This window comes from Diabrotica virgifera, chromosome 6 (genome assembly GCF_917563875.1).
Source record: "Diabrotica virgifera virgifera chromosome 6, PGI_DIABVI_V3a".
In the NCBI taxonomy this organism is placed as follows: domain Eukaryota; kingdom Metazoa; phylum Arthropoda; class Insecta; order Coleoptera; family Chrysomelidae; genus Diabrotica; species Diabrotica virgifera.
The window spans coordinates 224,862,471-224,882,668 of record NC_065448.1 but is presented as its reverse complement, the minus strand read 5'-3'; the positions used below and the strand labels follow the sequence as shown (position 1 = coordinate 224,882,668).

Sequence of the window (20,198 nt, the reverse complement as noted above, 5' to 3'; positions counted from 1 at the left end):
GGGGGTCACGGCCCTCCCTGCTCATGGGTATGTGCGCCCATGGCCCAGAGTACGATTTAAGGACCAGAGAAGATGAGTTACGGGTGTTAAGAGTACGAAATTGGAAAACCAAGGCGGAGGATAGAATGGAATGGAAGCTGATTCTCGAACAGACCGAGGTCCACCAGGGGTTCTACAGCCAATGATGAAGAGCTTTTTAATACAAAATATTATGGAGAATAATTTTGTAGGGTTATTTTTATAACAACTATAATATTCATACTTAAGTATAATCATATAGAAGAAATGGTCAATCGCGAAGGCTTCATAATCATGATTTTGCTAACTTTCCTGTTTTCGACTTACCTAAAAGACCTTACGATTGGGATATATCAAATTAAACTGGCACCATCTTACATACAAGATAAAATAATAAGAGAAAATGACGAAGAGTTTCAAATTGATGAGAATATGGATGAACCAAGATTCGTAAGAGTTCGAATATTTTCTAGGTTTCGGCAAGCTACAAAACACCAAGTATTCATTTCCTATACGGTTGATGAAGATGAGCCTGTAGAAAAACCGATTAACGGGTACTACTGTACCTGTCAATCTGGTGCGAGAACTGTAGGTACTTGTGCTCATATCACCAGTGTGTTATGGTTTTTAGGCTTTGCACGACATCAACTCAATGTTAAGTATCCTGATAGGTCGTTAGTTAACACGACGTATGATGCATCTAACCGAAATCAGCAAAATTTTAACATATTGATTTAAACCCGATTTTCCCATAGACGATTGTAATTAATATTTAGCATTTACAAAATACCATTTACTTTGTTTTTTTTTGTATTGAAATCAAGTCCATGATCTCTACCTGTCTTATATCTGATATGCGGCACAAGTTTCATGTCAAATAATGTATTTTTTTGTTTCAACAATTTTTTCTTTAATTATTCTGGAACATGTTACGAGTGGAATTACCCCCATCTCCCCCAAATCCGCCACTGTTCAGTAGTTTTCTAAAGATAAGGCGGAACTGCAGTTTTGCTGGTATTCCATAACTGAGAAGCATTCATGAAAACATGATAATGCTTATATCGATCTAGCAGCATTTTTTATACCGCACTTCTTTAGTTTTCTGAAGATTTTTCGGAGGTTTTCTGAAGACTAAAATACGCTCCAACTATTTTTGACCACGAATTCATATACAACACGCAAGTATGTATGAAGAACATGAGTTTCTCTTCTTCTAATAATAAATATTTTCGTTCACTTGACCGTAAATTAGTGCAGTTAACGAATCCAATAACTTCAGAAGGCTGTTCGAGAATAGTAGTTATTCAGACCCAGGTACCTTAGACTTTTTTAATCCACACATCAAGAAGTATCATTGACCAAACTTTCATCAAATTTGACCGGGACCACTTTTCCATAAGGAGTGTTGCCTGGTCCTTTCAAGAAAACGCTTCTGACGTCACTAGTCGTATACCCCAGCGCGCGCCATGTTCATAGTGTTATTCTTTAGGTACCTGTTTGACGTTAGTTCAGGTCATTTTATTTTGTATTTTGTTCTCTTATTGTGTTATCAGGGCTAACGTGAAGTTTTATGGTGAATTTGTTTAGTTTAAAGTTTATAGACTGTTTCTAAGGACATAATTTTGGGTAGTACAAATAAATAAAATGAAAGGTTTTAAAATAGCTGATTCGCTTAACCTAGCTACTGTAGCAGGGACGTGCGGTGAAATTTGAAACAGGGGAAGCAATTTATAAAAAAAATTTACCTATTTATAATGTAATTCAGTTCTACCATTTTTCGAAAACTTGTCTGTAACTTCCTTGTACAAACGTGGATATTGTGACATTTCTTTAATCAGATTATATTCAATTGGAAAAGAAAACAAGTAAAATCCTTTATAAAACGTATACATACTACTAGGTATACTCCCTAGGGAGTAAAAGTACCTTGTCTCCCTAGGGACGAAAAGTAGGTACGCCTTTCCTCCCTACAATCAGGTCAGGAAATGTATAGTTTCGGTAGAGGTAGGTGGAAAAAATATTAGTAACTCACTGGCAATATTTTTTGTGTCAATACTCAATATCCTCAGTCTCATATAAAGCTGTTAGTTCTGAACTTAATGAAATCAAGTCAAAATATTGTCCATAAAGACGCATCAAAGATTTTGTTTGTTTTTCAGGAAAATGTGTTTTTTTAATGTATTAAAATTGCACAGCTAAAGAAAGTCTCGGTCATCAAAATTCTTAAAACCTATTTTCCATTCGTTGACATATTTGATCGAAAATCTGGTAAATTGTATAGTTGGCGGTAGCACGATTCGACATCTCCAACATTATCAGTGCGTACCTATTCGTTTCCTTTTAGGCTTAACTTAACTTCTTGCCATCATATTATTCGAGCATTTTTCAAAGTCATCTCTCTCTTTTTGTTAATAATATCTTTAAATACGCTAATTTTTTTACACAGAAACCAATCTCGTTTATCTTGCATTGCAATACATTAAATAAATTATCTGAGAATGGAAATATTTCTGAAAAAAGCTAAGTTATAAAGTAAAATTCAAATAATCTTTTAAACTATCCAAAAATCCTCTCGAGCTATTTATGGTTTCTGTATCCCACATTTCACATTTTCACCATTTTCCAAAACACTAATACATATTTTATAATATATTTATATAAATAATATTTATATTTAGTATTTATAATATAAATAATTCTATGTACTTATTTATATAAATACTTCAATAAAATCCATCTTCATACTTTCAAAAAATCAGTCAACGAGGCCCGTCGTTGTCAAATGCTGGTAAATCCCATTTAAATTCACCAAAAACATCTTCGTATGCAATTGACAAAACTGCTTATAAGCTAAAGATATGCCCCAAATTTGAACTCACCGCTCACCATACCCCGATGATTTTTACATAGGCTTGAGTCGCTGGAGAGAAGGAACTTAAAAATCAGATTATTATGCCGATATAACTCCGAATACCACCGTAGAAATACGATCATGGTCCGAGTACGGAAGGATGCAGCATACAGCGCTGCTTATACTAGTATGGGTACCTATTTCATTGCTTAGTTATTTACTGTATGACAAAAATAGAGTAAAATACGTTTGTCTTTTCTTATTAGGTAGGTACTTGCTGCTTGTACTACATAATTAAATATTCTCGTGCGCAACTTAAAATCCTGCTTATTATGTGTTTGTTCAATTTTTTTAAAATTATCTCAGTTACTCAGATGGTACGGCATTACTACGGAAACCAAGGGAAGCAATGCTTCCCTTGCTTCCATGGACTGCACGCCCCTGTACTGTAGGTACATGTAACCATGGTGTCTGATTTCTTGTCATCTTGTAAAGAAATAAATCAACCACAGAGTAATGGAATGTTTATTTTAATGAGGTACAGGGGTGAAAAAAAAGAGAAACATTTAGTGTAATTTTTAATTTCAAATATTTCATTCAAAGGAAACTTCTTGTTTATTCTAACGGACTTTCGTGTAATCTTTAAGAGTAAGAGTAATAATGCAATATTTAATTGTGCGTTCAAATTGTTCAAAAATATTTATTAGTTTTCTCAGGATTCGAAAAAATTAATGTCTAGTTTATAGGGTCTGTCGGTAATAAATAGGTACTTTATGGACACCAAGTCTTGGTAGACCAAGTATACTTTTTATTTTTGTAAAAATTTTTCTAGCTAACCTATTTCGTTGCCTGGATATTTAGAAACAGATATTTAGAAGTCCAAAATACGAAGTTTTCGACTGTAGGTATTAAGAATTTTTATAATTTTTTTTCTATAACTAAGCTAACTTAAATCTAAAACATATAGAATTGGGTAAAAACGAGTCTTAATTTAAAAACTCATTTATTTAGGAAAAGATCCATAACTTACAATAAAGAAGTGATCTTCGCAAGAGATAAGCTTGGTTTTTATTGATACATACTTCTTTTTTACGTTTCTTTTCACGATTTAAATTAGCTGGAACTGTAATAAAAGTCTTGTCAGAATTGTCTTTAGAGGTATTTACACACCAAGGAATAAAACACCACTTATTTGGTTTCATTTTTACTAATTAAATACGTAAAGAACTGCACACATTCAAATACACTTCGTAAATAAGTATACAAAACTAGTCGTCGATCAAAGACGATACGACTGCTGACGTCACAGACCGTAGCCTCGCTGCAGGGTACCGTTTTTCTAGCCTCAAAGAAAATCAACATTATGAACTCATTTATCTTAAGAATATACATTTTTTAACAGTTTTATGATTGCTACGTTTTTATATACCTTATAATCTATTGAATTTAACTATATTTAAAAAATTAGTGAACATCCCTATTGTATAAGGTAAAACAAGTAAAAATTTAGTTGCAGTTTTTTTTAAATATGTTATAAAATAGAAACCAACCATCAATATTTTAAATAACTGTTACATTACAGTAGTTTACAGCCTCGTAAAATGCCCCAAACGTCGTCATCCAAAGCTAGGTAAAGACTCAGCTGAGGCTCGAAATGGCCAAAAAACGCAGATGTCTGAACATAGTATAGGTGTGTGTGTCAGGTTGCGAATGGGAACAATTTGATTGGAGAAGCGAATGTGTGTATCAGAGTATCTCGTTCGAACGTTTTTTTTTTATATCATTTTTGTTTCTATAGGAAGACGAACCGACTTCCGATAAATTGGAACCTACGCATCATTCCCAGCTGGATCCCAAGGGTATGGTCGTTAATGATTTAAGAAACGAGCTAACGGCAAGAGGTCTGAGCACCAAAGGGCTGAAATCGCAATTGGCAGCTAGGTTGATGAAAGCTTTGGCGTCAGAAGCCGAAAAGGGTGAAGCCAAAGAGAAAGAAACTAAAGAAGTCGAATCTGAATCGGAGACTTCCGTTGTAGAAGTTAGAAAAGAGGTAAGCGGTTTTTTCATCATCATAAGTGACTTGACCCCTGTTGAGCTGCCCCCCCCCCCACTTGCAAAAATTAAAAAACAAACAGCGCTAATTTATGAGCTATTTATGAGCTTTCAAATTCCGCAAATTAAAAATTTTGAGCTCGTTACACTGAGCAGGAATTTAATATTTTAGTGGGAGGGGCTGAGCCCCCCCCCCACTACTTAAAAATAGGGATACTGAATCGATTTTTGCGGCAGAATTACGAGCTATTTATGAGCTCTTAAAATGATATAGTTTCGATTTTTGAGCTCATCCCATTCACATAAGTATGATACACTTTAAGGGGTAATTATTCTGCACGAAAAAGTAATGACAGTTTGCTTTTAAACGTATGTTCGCAAATGCTTCGTTTCTGAAATAGGGGATGTTAAAATTGTTCTTACAAACTGACGATTTATTTATTGCTCTAAAACCGGTTGAGATATGCGAATGAAATTTTGTAGGTTTTAAGAGGTAGTTATTACGCATTTTTGACACACAATTAAGATTTTAATATTCACCAAGGGCGCGCATACCTACGTGTAACCGGTTTGTTTAGAATTACCCCTTAAAATTTGCCATACTTATTTCAAAACAGCCTGTATTGATGAAAAACATGGCTAGTTATTAAAATACCTAACTTTGTTGTTATCCAAGCGAATGAATAAAAAAACAGAATGTTAAGAAAATATCAGACTGTAGTAGGGTTTTAATTTCAGTATTTTATAAAGGCTAGAATATTCCACAGGATGATGCGAACTTTGAGAAAAAAACAGTTTGATTGGTACACTCATTGGTACCGGTACGGTATCCGGTACCTATAGGTACAACGACAATTTACCTTCTAGCAACAATATTATTAGAGCGATATTGTTAACGAATAAATAATTCAAGCCTAAAATTTACCTACTCTGTTACGTTGTTCTAAGATATGTAATAGGCTAATGGGCAACTGCGAGACTTGCAAGACTCTTGCTGCAAGACCAAGACCTGGAGCGCAATACCAAGACCAGATGTACTGTTGCAAGACTAAGACCAAGACTGTCCAAGTCTCGTCTTGGTCTTGCATTTGGGCAACACTACTCATTTCCATATACACTTCTCCAAGAGATTAACGCATCACCTTAAAAATGAATCATCTTTGATGTCTCGAATTTCCTAAACCTGTTGTCCGATTTAAGTAATATTTAAGTGATTTTTTTAAATGTTACAGCATTATTCTTTAACAATATCGCTGTAATAATATTATTGCTAGACATGTAAATTGTCATTTTATACCGGGTGCACCAATCAAACTGTAATTTTTTCTCCAAAGTTCGTATGACCCTGTGGAATATTCTAGCATTTATAAAATTCTGAAATTAAAACCCAACTATAGCCTCATGTTTTCTAAATATTATGTTTTTGTATCCATTCGGTTATGTTGAATAATAAAAAGTTAGGTACTTTAACAACTAGCCTTGTTTTTCGTCAATACAGGCTGTTTTTAAATAAGTATGACAAACTTTAAGGCAGTGGTGCTCAGACTATACTGCGTGGGATCTATCACATAAATTGCAAACGTCCAGCGATCGACTGCTAGTAAAAAAAATTTTGAAAATAAAAAACTTTATTGCACATTTCTAATTGATAAAAAGTTGTAACTACAGGGAGTTGTAATTAAGTTCATGTTTTTCATATTACTTTTATTTGTATGTTGATCCATGATCTATCCCAAGTTTTTCTTATGATGGTAAGTAATTACCGAGGGCCAAACGTAAGCATGATGAGAGATGTTCGTAAGTTAGCATATTACGCTACTTTGTTCACTAATTTCAGTTGGGAAAATGCAGGCTCACACAAGTACGTTGATCCAAAATGCTTGCTTCAAAGACGGATAGTTCTCAGAACGATATGAAAGACCAACATGTCGTATCGGTCGCTTTGGACTTGGTGTACATGCGAAATTATTTTCAGTACCTCAGTTTGGGCGGAAATGATCTCCATGTTGAAAGTAATGAATATTTCTGTGGTAATTTTTTCTACGTCTTCACAAGAAAATGGATTAGACAAGAATGTTACAATATCTGTCAGTTTTTTAAAATCAGCGAACAGTCTTTTAAACTCGCTATGTGCTTGCAGCTCCGTCCTCCGTCTCCTAATAAACATAATTCTAATGAGCGGTTACCCTTTTTTTCAACGATGGAAAGTTGTTTAAATCTTTTCTGTTCATTTGATTAATCAATGTTTTTTCTGTATTTGTTTTTTTTTTCCGTGAATCGCGATCGCCTTCAAAATCTTTGGCGATCGACCAATCGATCGCGATCGACCCTTTGAGCACCACTGCTTTAAGGGGTAATTCTGCATGAAAAAATAATGGCAGTTTTCTTTAAAAACTTATGTCCGCAAATGCTTCGTTTCCGATATAGGGGGTGTTGAAATTTTTCTTACAAACTGACGATTTATTTATTGCTCTAAAACCAGTTGAGATATGCAAATGAAATTTAGTGAGTTTTAAGAGGTAGTTATTGCATATTTTTTGATATACAATTAGGAATTTCATATTCACCATTGGAGCGCATACGGGTAATATGACCCTTATGTGCGCCAATAGTGAGCATAAAATTCTTAATTGTATGTCAAAAAATGCACAACAACTACCCCTTAAAACCCACCAAATTTCATTTGCATATCTCAACCGGTTTTAGAGCAATAAATAAATCATCAGTTTGTAAGAAAAATTTCAACATCCCCTATCTCGGAAACGAAGCGTTTGCCGTACTTATTTAAAAATACCCTGTATTGATGAAAAACAAGGCTAGTTGTTAAAGTTCCTAACTTTTTTATTATTCATCATTAGCGAATGAATAAAAAAACAGAATGTTAAGAAATCATGAGGCAGTTTGATTGGTACACCCGGTATAAAATGGCAATTTACCTGTCTAGCAACAATATTATTATAGCGATATTGTTAAAGAATAAGGCTATAACATGTTAAAAAAATCACTTATATCGGACAACAGGCTTAGGAAATTCGAGACACTAAAAATGACCAATTTTTAAGGTGGTGCGTTAATTTCTTGGAGAAGTTTACTTGGTTTTTCTCTTGTTACCATGAAAGTGTTAATAACTCTATATAGCAAGGACCAACAACAAATATACCAGATAAAAGACAAAAATAGAATCACTATAAACTAGTGATGTAACGAATATTCGTATTCGCATTCGGGAATATCCGCATCTTTTTGCATATTCGCGTTCGCATTCGCAAAATTTGTGCGAATGTTTTGCGAATATGAATATCAGAGAAATAATAATTTGAAAATAAAGTTAGATTAATAAAATCAAAATCTATTTATTCTCTTTCTCATCTTTTTTATTAAAAAAAGGTAACTTAACCTCGTATAATCAGATTATCAGCCTTCACGTTGTTTTATTATTTGGCATAATGTAATAAAGCTTAAGATTGAGATTGATTTACACTAAATATCAATTAACTTCTCATTACAAATTTAGAAAACATTTCAAAAATAAAAACAAATTAAAAAAAACTGAGCATTCGCATTCGCATCCGCATTCGCGAATGTCGTTATTAGATATTCGCATTCGTATTCGCGAATGTTCAAAAAATGACATTCGTTACATCACTACTATAAACGACAAAAACCAGATTCATAAAGGTCAAATTTTGTTTTTTAAGTTTTTTGTCTCTTCAAGAAGAACTTTAAGCTTACTTATTTTGAATTTCAAGGAAAAATTTCGAGCATCACACATTTTGTTTATAGAAATATGTAGATAGATGCAACTTCTTCCAAAAATATGAAATTTATTTATAAAGTATGCCATAATATAATGCATAAAATACATTTTTCATATATGTATTCCGGTCTCTAATTATAGGGAAGTTAACTAAATAATTTATCTTGAATTGCAGGTAGAAGAGAAAAAAATGGACGATAAGGAAAAGGCAATGCTAGAAAGACGCCACACGTTACCGGAGCATCCACAAATAATAGTCCATCCCTCTAAATCAGCCAAATCCGGCAAATTCGAGTGTACTACGATGTCCTTGTCGCTCTTGTTAGACTACAGAACCGAGGATTCAAAAGAACATTCGTTCGAAGTGTCCCTATTCGCAGAACTGTTCAACGAGATGTTGAGCAGAGATTTCGGTTTTAACATCTATAAAACGCTGTACGCATTACCTGAGAAAAAGGAGGAGAAGAAAGATAAAAAGGAGGGAGACGGTAAGGAAGATAAGAAAGACGATAAGGCTGAAGTGAAAGAAGGCGGCGACAATGAGGAGAAAGCAACGAATGCGGAAGAAGGTGGTGATGCAACTGAGAAAAAAGAAGACGACAAAAAGGATAAGGCATCAAATGGAGATAAGAAAAAAGAGGAATCTGACGATGACAGCGAAAAAAGGAAGGAACGGGAAAGAAAGAAAAAAGAAAAGATAAAATTATACACCAAAGACAAACATTTGTTGCTTTCGTTCGTTTATTTCGACCAGACACAATGTGGGTATATATTTGACAAGGATATAGAGGACTTGCTATACACGTTAGGCTTGAAACAGTCCAGAGCACAAATCAAAAAGATGATCAGCAAAGTTATCGTCAGAGATTCCTTGCATTACAGAAAGTTGACTGATAAACCGAAAAACGCTGAAGATGAATCTGCTGAAGAACCACCTAAAGAACTAGATTTAGCTGAAATTGCTCAGGGAAATAGGAAGCTACTGCCGGTGTTTGGCGCTAAAGAATCTAGTGAGAAGGGGTCCAAACGCCGCACGACAAGTACTTTAGAAACTACAAACGGTAAGTGGTATTTTTAGATTTACTTGACGTTTATTGGTTTATGTATTTATGATACCAATCGTAGAATTACTTTTTATAAACCACATGTATGGGCTTTGTAAGCGCATAAGATCAGCTCTAAGCCGGTTCTTGAGTGCAAGGGAGCACTAGATGATGTTGCTCTGACCAACAGGGTTAGGTTGGTATGGGTACCTGGATACACAGGTGTGGAAGGTAACGAACGAGCAAACGGTCTGGCAAGACGGGGCTCATCCTCACTTCCTGTGGGACCCGAACCTGTGATTGGGGTGCCTTTCAGTACTGGTCGATGTAGTCTCGGGAAGTTTCTTCTGCGGAGGTTCCAGGACTCCTGGGCCAGTTGTGGAGGTTTGAGACAGGTCAGGCTCCACATAGTGGGGCCATCCAAAAGTCTTACATCCCAACTGCTTCTTCTAGATTGTAGAAGATGCTCCCTGGTGGTCAGTATGCTCACCGGCCACTGTAGACTCCGACGGCACCTTCATCTGCTTGGACTGGCGGATGGCTCACGGTGCCTTCTATGTAATGAGGAGGAGGAAACATCACATGTCCTCTGGGAATTCCCGGCATTGGCCTATCGGAGGTGGCAGATCCTGGGATCGGCATCTATGCAGCCGAGCCAGGTGAGGGGGGTTGCCTTTGAGGAGACTTGTGGCTTTCTGTGCTCTTGGCTCCTATTAAAGATTTTAAAGTAAGGGGTCGTTCAAGTATTACGTAACGCAGGTTGGGAGGAGGGGGGGGTCAAAAATCTTCTAAAATTGTGTTACGTAGTACTTGAACGCCCCATTACGGTGCGTTACATAGGGGGAGGGGGGGGGCAAAAATCTTCAAAAATTGTGTTACGTAATACTTAAACGCCCCCTAACCCCCCACCTGACCACTGTGGGGGATGATGTTTGGTGTCATTCGATAGAGTTTTCAAACATATTGAATAGGTGTATTTTGCAGTTTTTCGATCTGATGTTCAGTTCACGAAATATCGCGGGGTTCCTATTTAAAATTTACCCCTACCCCTCTCCGTGGAGGGTCGTGTTTGGTATCATTCGATATATTTTTGAAAAATATTGAACAAGTATTTTTTAGTTTTTCGATCTGACGTTTATGTTCCCTAAATATGCGCTTTTTTCTTGTAAAACTTTGTGACTCATCAATTTCCTTACACCCAGCCCAAACCGTCAGATTTTTTAAATACATATACATACACTGTTCTGCATGTACTTAACTTACCTTATCTTAATCTGACGATTTTGAGGTTTTCTAAGGATAAATTTTTTTTCGGACCTCCCTTAACGAACTCCCCTGTGTTAAGAGCCAATATATGGTAGAGGTTCATTTACAGCGTACGATGTCGAGTAACTGCAAAAACCCCCTCTTGGGCTCCCCTACCAATATGTATGAAAAATTAAACTAGAACTGATGTGCTAGCTCAGTAGGGTCATATTATTATGTGTAGATAATTTGATAATTAAGGAATAGTTTAGCAATTGTTTACAACAAATATCACAATCAGGCGTTCATCTTCATGAATGCCTTTCATTCCTGATGAAAGGTTTACCGCTCTTACTTATTCAAATATTTGCTTATTGCGGTGAATCACTCCGTATTTGTCTTGTGCATTGTCGAAGTTTTTTGTATGACTTGACTTGCGCTACAAGTTTCTTCTACTCATTTCGATCTGTGTATAGGTCCTTCCAGTTTCTCACTCAGGATTTTGATATATGGTCCTCTCATCTCACTCTCTAGGTCTTCCCCAGTATGTAGTGATGTTAATTATAGTTACTTTCGAGTATTCGTTACAAATCGTTACTTTTGTATAAAGTAATCATTTACAGTATTCGTTACTTTGATTACTATGATTACTTTTGTATTTGAGTACCGGTAATCATATCGAAAATCGTATTTCTCAGTAGGTAGGTATTTTGTATAGGTATAGATATAGATCTAGATAAAAATATAGGGTTCTCGCATTCGATCTTTGTTAATGAGATACATTACATATTTTACCTCCATTATACCTCCCTCTGTTTCATCTTCTATCTTCTCCTCACCCTCACAGTGTGAGGCTCTGAGGCTCACACCCTTAAAACGCTTCATACCGATAACTATATTCGATAACACTCGTAAAATACCGGTCCCGTCCGTTACTCGTTGGGATACGATTGGTAGAAAGTAATCAAGTGTACTGGTTGTAGATATAATAGTCGTTACTCGCTCTGATACGATTGGTATGGAATAACGAAGTAATCAGAGTAATCAAAGTAGATGCAATAGTCGTTACTCGCTCTGATACGATTGGTAAGAAGTAATCAGAGGAATCGAAGTAACGATTTGCCTCTCTGTATAATAATCGTTACTTTCGGTATTCGTAAGTAACGAGTACTTTGTAACGAATAGATACTTTTTCAACATCTCTACAGTATGTCGTTTTTTCTCTCTGTGTCCCAGCCATCTCAGTCTCTGCGCTTTAATAAATCTTACTACAGTAGAACCCCGCAAATCCGAACTTTCGGCAAATCAGAACCAACGGAAAGTGAAAAACATTTTAAAAATTCAAAATAAAAATTTAAAAACATGTTTATTATGTGAGAAAATGATTACGTAAGATGCTAGCTACAGTATTAAACACTGCAACACTAATGGGTGAATAAAAGTGTGGAGTTAGACTAAACACAATCAATAAAGGAATGTGCATAATACACATTTCCTATGGTATACTATGAACGAAAACATTGAAAAAGATAAGAAACATGAGAAACATAGTGTAATCAATATCCAGATTACAAATTACATGAATCATTTACATGCCCGAATTCCCATGTCCCGTGACGAAACAAAACTACTGGCGTTAGCGATTTAATATTTCAGCGATCTAAATATTTTTCAGCTTTAGAATATTGGAGGCATAAATGTGCGGATAAAGTTTCATAAAGGGATCGGTGGCAGTCCAAATCTTTTAAAAATCATCGGCTGCCCCAAGTAGAAACACTGTATATCCATTTTTTTTTTAAATCACTTTTATTGCATTTTTGGATTTAGGGTGTTGTTATCTACCATTTACCAAGGAAAAAAAATAAAAAATGAGTAAAACCACAATTTAACATTGCTATGAAACACATTGTATCACATTCCATCTTCACTTCACCACTTTACGTTTTCTACTCTGGTGAACATTTTTCGAATTGGCGCTTACAGTGTTTCTACTTGGGACAGCCGCAGCTTCTTAGGCTAACTTTCGGATAATCCGAACTTTTCGGAATCCGAACAGGCTGTCCCCCCAATTAGTTCGGATTTGCGGGGTTCTACTGTATATCTTTTCCGGTCATTATGTCTCTTATTTCATGGTGCATTCTTCCACTCATTTCTCTCTGTTTTCCATTCTTATAGGGCCCATAATTATAAGAATTTTCCTTTCGAATCTTCCTTATCTTTCGTTATTTTTATCTGTGAGGCATGTTTTATTGCCTGCTAGTATTCGCTCCGTTATTTCTTCACTTGTCTTATTTTTGCCATTCACAATTGCTCCTAAGCATTTAACATCTTAAAAAGATAAAACAAAAGTGTAGAAACTCCTGTTCGACTCAATAAATTTTTTGATACAAACTGTGTACAACTAAACTTGTACACAATAATAAAAAGTTTACTACAATGCTGTGGACCAGCAAGAAAAACTAAGGCGAAGGATAGGAAGGAATGGAATCTGATTCTAGAACAGGCCAATACCCACCAGAGGTTGTAGAGCCAATTATGATGATGATATGCATATCCAAATTTAAAAATTATTTTTAGAGATAATCTGTGGGTAATATCAATGAAGTAAATTTTGATGACGACTTTGATAGTTAATGCATTACTGGCTTTCTACTTGTTCATCATCTCTTTGCCTTATCCCTATGAGGGGTCGGCTTCCCTAATTGCATTTCTCCACACAATTCTATCTTGGGTCATATCAAGGTCAATCCCCTTTACCAACATGTCCTGCCTTATCGTCTCCCCCCAGGTCTTCTTTGGTCTTCCTCCCCTACTCCTTCCAGGAATCTGCACTTCAGCTATTCTTCGTATTGGGTGATTAGCGTCTCGACGTTGAACATGACCAAACCACCCCTAATATACTCATTTTTAATTTTATCCTTTTTTGTCACTCCACTCATCCATCTAAGCATTCTCATTTCCGCCACATGCATTCGTTGTTCCTCTTTCTTCTTCACTGCCCAACATTCAGTTCCGTACATCATAGCCGGTCTTATGGCTGTTTTATAGAATTTTCCCTTCAGCTTCATTGGAATTTTTCTGTCACACAACACACCACTCGCTTCTTTCCACTTCATCCATCCAGCCCTAATTCTACTGCATGCATCTCCATCTATTTCTCCATTACTCTGTAATACCGATCCCAAGTACTTAAAACTATTGCTTTTTACAATCAGTTCACCATCCAAAGATACCATTTTATTTGTAGTAACTCCATCTTTAAATGAACATTCCAAATACTCTGTTTTTGTCCTACTAAGCTTTAAACCATTTTCCTCCAGAGCTCGTGTCCACTGTTCCAGTTTTTGTTCTAAGTCTCTTTCACTATTTCCTACTAACACGACATCATCAGCATACATTAAGCACCATGGAATGTTATCCTGTAGTTTCGCTGTTATCTGGTCCAAAACTAACTGCTCTGGTGGTCTACTTGCTTTCTATTTGTTATAAATTTATATTATAATTGAATACCTTGTGTTTTTGTAGGTTTTGTGAAATTCAGAGGTTCTGTCGTGGACGTAGGTAAACTATTGAACCAATTGGAAAGAAGCGAACAAATTAGAGTTGACACAGAAGCAAGAATGATTGATTTGAAAAATGAAAATCAAAAGCTTTCCGAAAAGTACCACAAGTCCAATTCAACTATCAAACAACTCACGTCAGACTTGCGCGAAAATAAAGATAAACTACGCAACGCGAATGATGTCCTCAGCAAGACTAATGTAAGTACTCGCAACAGCGTAAAATATTCTTATTATTTTTACTACTTGATATGTCATAAGTTTTTGTTGTTTTCACTCTTCATTTTCTATTTCCCAATTATTTTTTACCTTCATTTTCCTTATTTGATCATATCATTTCATCCTATCAAAGCACCCGGCGCAAGCACTCAAAAACTTCAAGTTTGTTAATCGATTTGACCTTTAACGTCCATACTTTCATTTCGTACAAGAATCAGACCAAAGTAACACTTTAGCATCTTGTATTGGAGGTTGAAATCCAACTTGCAATCGTCAGAAAACGAAGTTTTAAAAAAGCATTTCTGGGTTGTTCTACTCTGCTCCTTATTGTAGTCTCAGGGTCCCAACTTTCGTTTAGCAGATAACCCAAGTGTTTAAATTGCTCGACTTGTTCGATTTCTTCTCCTACTACATATTTCTTTGAGTTTGGGTAATTGTTTCTATCTATAATCATTGTTTTTTGATATTTATATTCAAACTCCAAAGCTTCACTTAGTCCAGAAAGCCACTGCACATCCGCTAGGAAAAATATTCCGATTCGGATTTTTTGCACAATCTTACTCAAAAAGGACCCCTTTTAACAAATTTGCATGTTGCCAGGACCAATAGTTGGTCAAAAAATTTTTAAACGTTTTTTTTTTGTTTTTTTCCTAAAATTTATTTTTTTTGCATGGAACAAAGTTTTTTTAGGTTTTTTGGATCATTCTCATTTCAAACAGAAAAGGTCTTTAGTGACTTTTCTCTAAAGTTGATAGTTATTGACATATTTATAAGCGATTAAAAATTGAAAAATTGCGAAATCGGCCATTTTTAACCCTCAAAAACTATGTGAAAAACTGAAAATTTAAATGTTGCCAAGGTAATTAGATATTCTTTAAACATCGATTGATGAAATCCCGAAGAGTTTTTTGCAATACAATATTCAAAACTCCTTTGTTTTTTAATTGCTAATCAAGCGTGCGCGACACTATTTTCCACCGACACACAGTAGTTCCAAATGCCGAAAATGTGGTCATGAACCTTTAAAAGCGTATATTGTTTATACATTTTGGAATTACTTTCGTTCTTAAGGGTTTTTGGCATCGCTGATTACGAATCTGGCATTCTTTTTTCTGAAAAACAAAATGGCGGATCCAACATGGTGGAAAGAAATTGAAAATATCAATCAAAAAGGAAAATTTTTTGTAAAATTTGGTAGGTTAAGGTCGCTGATTACAAATCTAACTTTACGTCTTTTTTTAACAAAATGGCGGATCCAATATGGACGAAAAAAATTCGAAAATTTTATTTTGGTCGCATTTTTGTTTAAAATTTTATATTATAAGGGACTTTTGAAACTGCTGATTACCAATACATTTTCTTTATGAAGTACAATATTCAGAACCTATTACTAATGTACAACTGCCCATACATACTCAACAATCGCCAGAATCATGTAATATGCCTCATTTCCCACTTTTGTATTCAAACAACTGCTAGCAATGCATAGGCAGTTATAGGCAGCTAAACCAAAGTGATTTTGTATCTTCTTACCATATGTTTTAAGATTAATAAACATTAGTCGCAGAATTATGCAGAATTTTGTACTTTTTCAATGCATCTTTACAAAATTCTAATTGTTTCAAGTATATTTTCACTATTTATGCATTAACAAATTTAAGGCATTTATTGTTAATAAATGTCGATTTAAGTTACATCTTACATTACTACATACTTAATAGAAAGAATCTGCTTTACAGCGATAAAATTGATAAACTACAAAAAGTTTTACAACGTTTTCAATATACCTGTTGTTTTTCACTTTCTCTGCCGAACAAAATATCACCGGGCATGACCCACTTGTTCTTCGTGAGTTGTGAACCAGAATACATCCAGTCTGATGCTCATACTTTATTAGGACTCTACGATAGTATGAGAAAACAACTGTAAACATGAAAATCCCTAAATAGGGACGCCTTTTTTCGCCTCATGACCACGTTTTCAGCATTTGGAACCACTGTGCGACAGTATGGTGCAAATGAAAGGAATAAATTCATTATTTCGTAAACCGGCGACTTTAAGGAAAAATCCCAAAACAGGTCGATTTTTATTTTTAAGTTATGATATTGTGGCATATATAGTATACTAGTGACGTCATCCATCTGGGCGTGATGACGTAATCGATGATTTTTTTTTAAATGAGAATAGGGGTCGTGCGCTAGCTCATTTGAAAGGTTCTTCAATTCTCTATATAATAAACATTTATATATTTATACAGGGTGTCCTTTTACTTCTTTTTTTTGTCAAATAATTTAATTTAATAAAAATTTTTTTGGCGCCCTGTATAAATAATTATGTAAATATGTATAAACATTCTCAATTTCTTTGCAAAACGAAAATGCAGCAGCTGCATAATACTCTGGTTAAAGCGGAGAGTGCAGGAAGAGTCTATACCGGTTTCGGAGGTCTTTTCCCCCTCATCAGTAGTCCCATATCCTCTTCTCTCCGCTTTAAGCACTTACCATAGCTTGGGCCTTCCCGAATTGCAAAGAAAGGAATGTCACGGATGAACTAGGGCCATCTACCGAAAAACAAACTAAGTTATCAATCGAAGTAGCACAGAAAACGACAATAAATATCGTCTCCATACCACCAGATTGACAACAGGTGGAATACTTTCTTTGGTTACACCTCCTGAGATTTTCAAAATTTAGAAATCATACAGGGTGCCGAGGAAATTAAGATGAGAGAATTTTAAATAATTCACAACTCATCTACTCAGCGTGGTAAAGCTCCAACAAGAAAGATTCCTTAATACTCAAACAAAAGAGTAAATGAATTAAAAATGTATAAACATTCTCAATTTCTTTGCAAAACGAAAATGCAGCAGCTGCATAATACTCTGGTTAAAGCGGAGAGTGCAGGAAGAGTCTATACCGGTTTCGGAGATCTTTTTCCCCCTCATGAGTAAACCCGAAAAGATCTCCGAAACCGGTATAGACTCTTCCTGCACTCTCCGCTTTAACCAGAGTATTATGCAGCTGCTGCATTTTCGTTTTGCAAAGAAATTGAGAATGTTTATACATTTTTAATTCATTTACTCTTTTGTTTGAGTATTAAGGAATCTTTCTTGTTGGAGCTTTACCACGCTGAGTAGATGAGTTGTGAATTATTTAAAATTCTCTCATCTTAATTTCCTCGGCATCCTGTATGATTTCTAAATTTTGAAAATCTCAGGTTTAACCAAAGAAAGTATTCCACCTGTTGTCAATCTGGTGGTACGGAGACGATATTTATTGTTTCTGTGCTACTTCGATTGATAACTTAGTTTGTTAATTATGTAAATGTTTACATTACTGAATAGATAATTGAAGAATCTTTCAAATAAGCTACCACACGACCCCTATTCTCATTTAAAAAAATCATCGATTACGTCATCACGCCCAGGCGGATGACGTCACTAGTGTACCATATATGCCACAATATAATAACTTAAAAATAAAAATCGACATGTTTCGGGTTTTTCCTTAAAGTCGCCGGTTTACGAAATAACGAATGTTTTTTTTTTCTCTCTCTGATTCTGGCTTTGGTTTAGAACTAGAACCTTTAGCCACGTAATTGTATAACTTATTACTAAGTCAGGGGAGTAATGTGTAGTGTGTGTGTTGAGTAAGTGTCTTGTTACTTTGCAAAGTCGACGTCATTGTCTTTGCAAAGAGACGCTAATTGTTTCCGAACGTCTGCGGTCCCTCCGGTGAGTACCGATCCCACAAGGACAGAAACTATCTTTCATTTATTAAATAACGAATGTATTCCTTTCATTTGCACCATACTGTATACACATACGGTGGAAAATAGTGTCGCGCACGCGTGATTAAAAATTAAAAAACAAAGGAGTTTTGAATACTGTGTTGCAAAAAACTCTTCGGGATTTCATCAATCGATGTTTAAAGAATATCTACCTACCTTGGCAACATTCAAATTTTAAGTTTTTCACATAGTTTTTGAAGGTTAAAAATGGCCGATTTCGCAATTTTTCAATTTTTAATCGCTATATGTCAAAAACTATCAACTTTAGAGAAAAGTCACTAAAGACCTTTTCTGTTTGGAATGATCCAAAAAACCTAAAAAAACTTTGTTCCATGCAAAAAAATAAATTTTAGGAAAAAAACAAAAAAAAAACGTTTAAAAAATTTTTGACCGACTTTTGGTCCTGGCAACATGCAAATTTTTTAAAAGGAGTCCTTTTTGAGTAAGATTGTGCAAAAAATCCGAATCTGAATATTTTTCCTAGCGGATGCGCAGTGGCTTTCTGGACTAACTTGCAACAGTTAGATATGTTATTGAAAAGGCATTGAAGATCTTTGAGATCCCTGCGACGACTCGCGTGTAGTGAATTTCGCACCGCTTCAATATTCTGTGGTGTGCATGCAGTTCTGACACTGCCACCGCTTTTTTGTAATGTTGAACCACTACTTTCAAAGTTCCCAATCCAAGTCTTAATAGCCTTGTTAGACGGAACAGCAGCGTTGGGCGGCAAATGATAGTTTTTGTAATCAGCTTTCACATCAAATGCGCGTTGTTCACCCGACCACGTCTCCATGATAACTACCTGAACTTCCCACTCTCTAGATTCACAACGTTTACGTCGCAAGCCCGCAGCTATTCTATTTTATCGTCAGCAGCGTTGTCAAATCGTACCGTTTCACTGAATCACCTTGTATTTGTCCTATCCGTTATAGTAATAATTAATAAATGTCTTTCAGACCCATTCGAAATTGTATTATCAAACTTTACTCGACATCAAGGACAAAATCGATCCCATTGTAAGAACCTCGCACAAGGAGGAAAAGAAAGAAAGAGACGAGAAGGACCGAGACAGAAAACAAGACGACGGAAAGTCTAGGTGGGAGAAGGATAAGGATCATGCGCATAGCAAAAAGGAGGAGAAAGAGGAGGTAAAGAAGGAAAAGGAGAAAGAAAAAGAAAAGGAGAATGAAAAAGAAAAGGACGACGATGACGTGGAGATGAGTGAAGTGAAAAAAGAAAAAGACTAAAGGTTGGTTTGTTGTTTTATAATAATTTTAATTAATTGTAACTTTTCAATTTCTTGACTTACTTATTCGGTTAAAAAATATAATAAAAGGAATTTAATCACAGTTTTGTTTTATTTCACTAATTCAAACAAGATTCATTTAAAATACAAAATAAAAGACAAAAGAAAAGAGAGAAAGAGACGAGATAAGAACGAATACATGCAATTTGAAGGGCAATCTGGTAAGTGGAAGAAAAATAAGTAATACACGCATAGTGAAATATGAAGATAGAGAAGGGTAGAGAAAGAACAAGACGATGAAAAGAAGAGAGAATGCGATTAAAAAAAAGTGAAAAATGCTAACAAGATAATATGTTCTTATCATTTTTTCAGAAGAATTACTAAGCATGGTCGAAGAGAGAATAGTACTTGGGTCATG

General features: G+C 35.3%; 1 protein-coding gene across 2 annotated transcripts in view; it reads left to right on the top strand.

Annotated features, from left to right (window-relative positions):
- The window catches only part of LOC126887287 (cell division cycle and apoptosis regulator protein 1-like), a 47,639-nt gene extending 27,756 nt beyond the window's left edge, over positions 1-19,883 (top strand). For both annotated transcript variants that reach the window (XM_050654696.1, XM_050654695.1), the window contains exons 5-8: positions 4,668-4,919; positions 8,854-9,739; positions 14,492-14,727; positions 19,491-19,883. In XM_050654696.1, coding sequence (XP_050510653.1) covers positions 4,668-4,919; positions 8,854-9,739; positions 14,492-14,727; positions 19,491-19,781 — 1,665 coding nt within the window. In that variant the 3' untranslated portion in view covers positions 19,782-19,883. The remainder of the gene's footprint in view (positions 1-4,667; positions 4,920-8,853; positions 9,740-14,491; positions 14,728-19,490) is intronic.
- Positions 19,884-20,198: the final 315 nt, after the last annotated feature.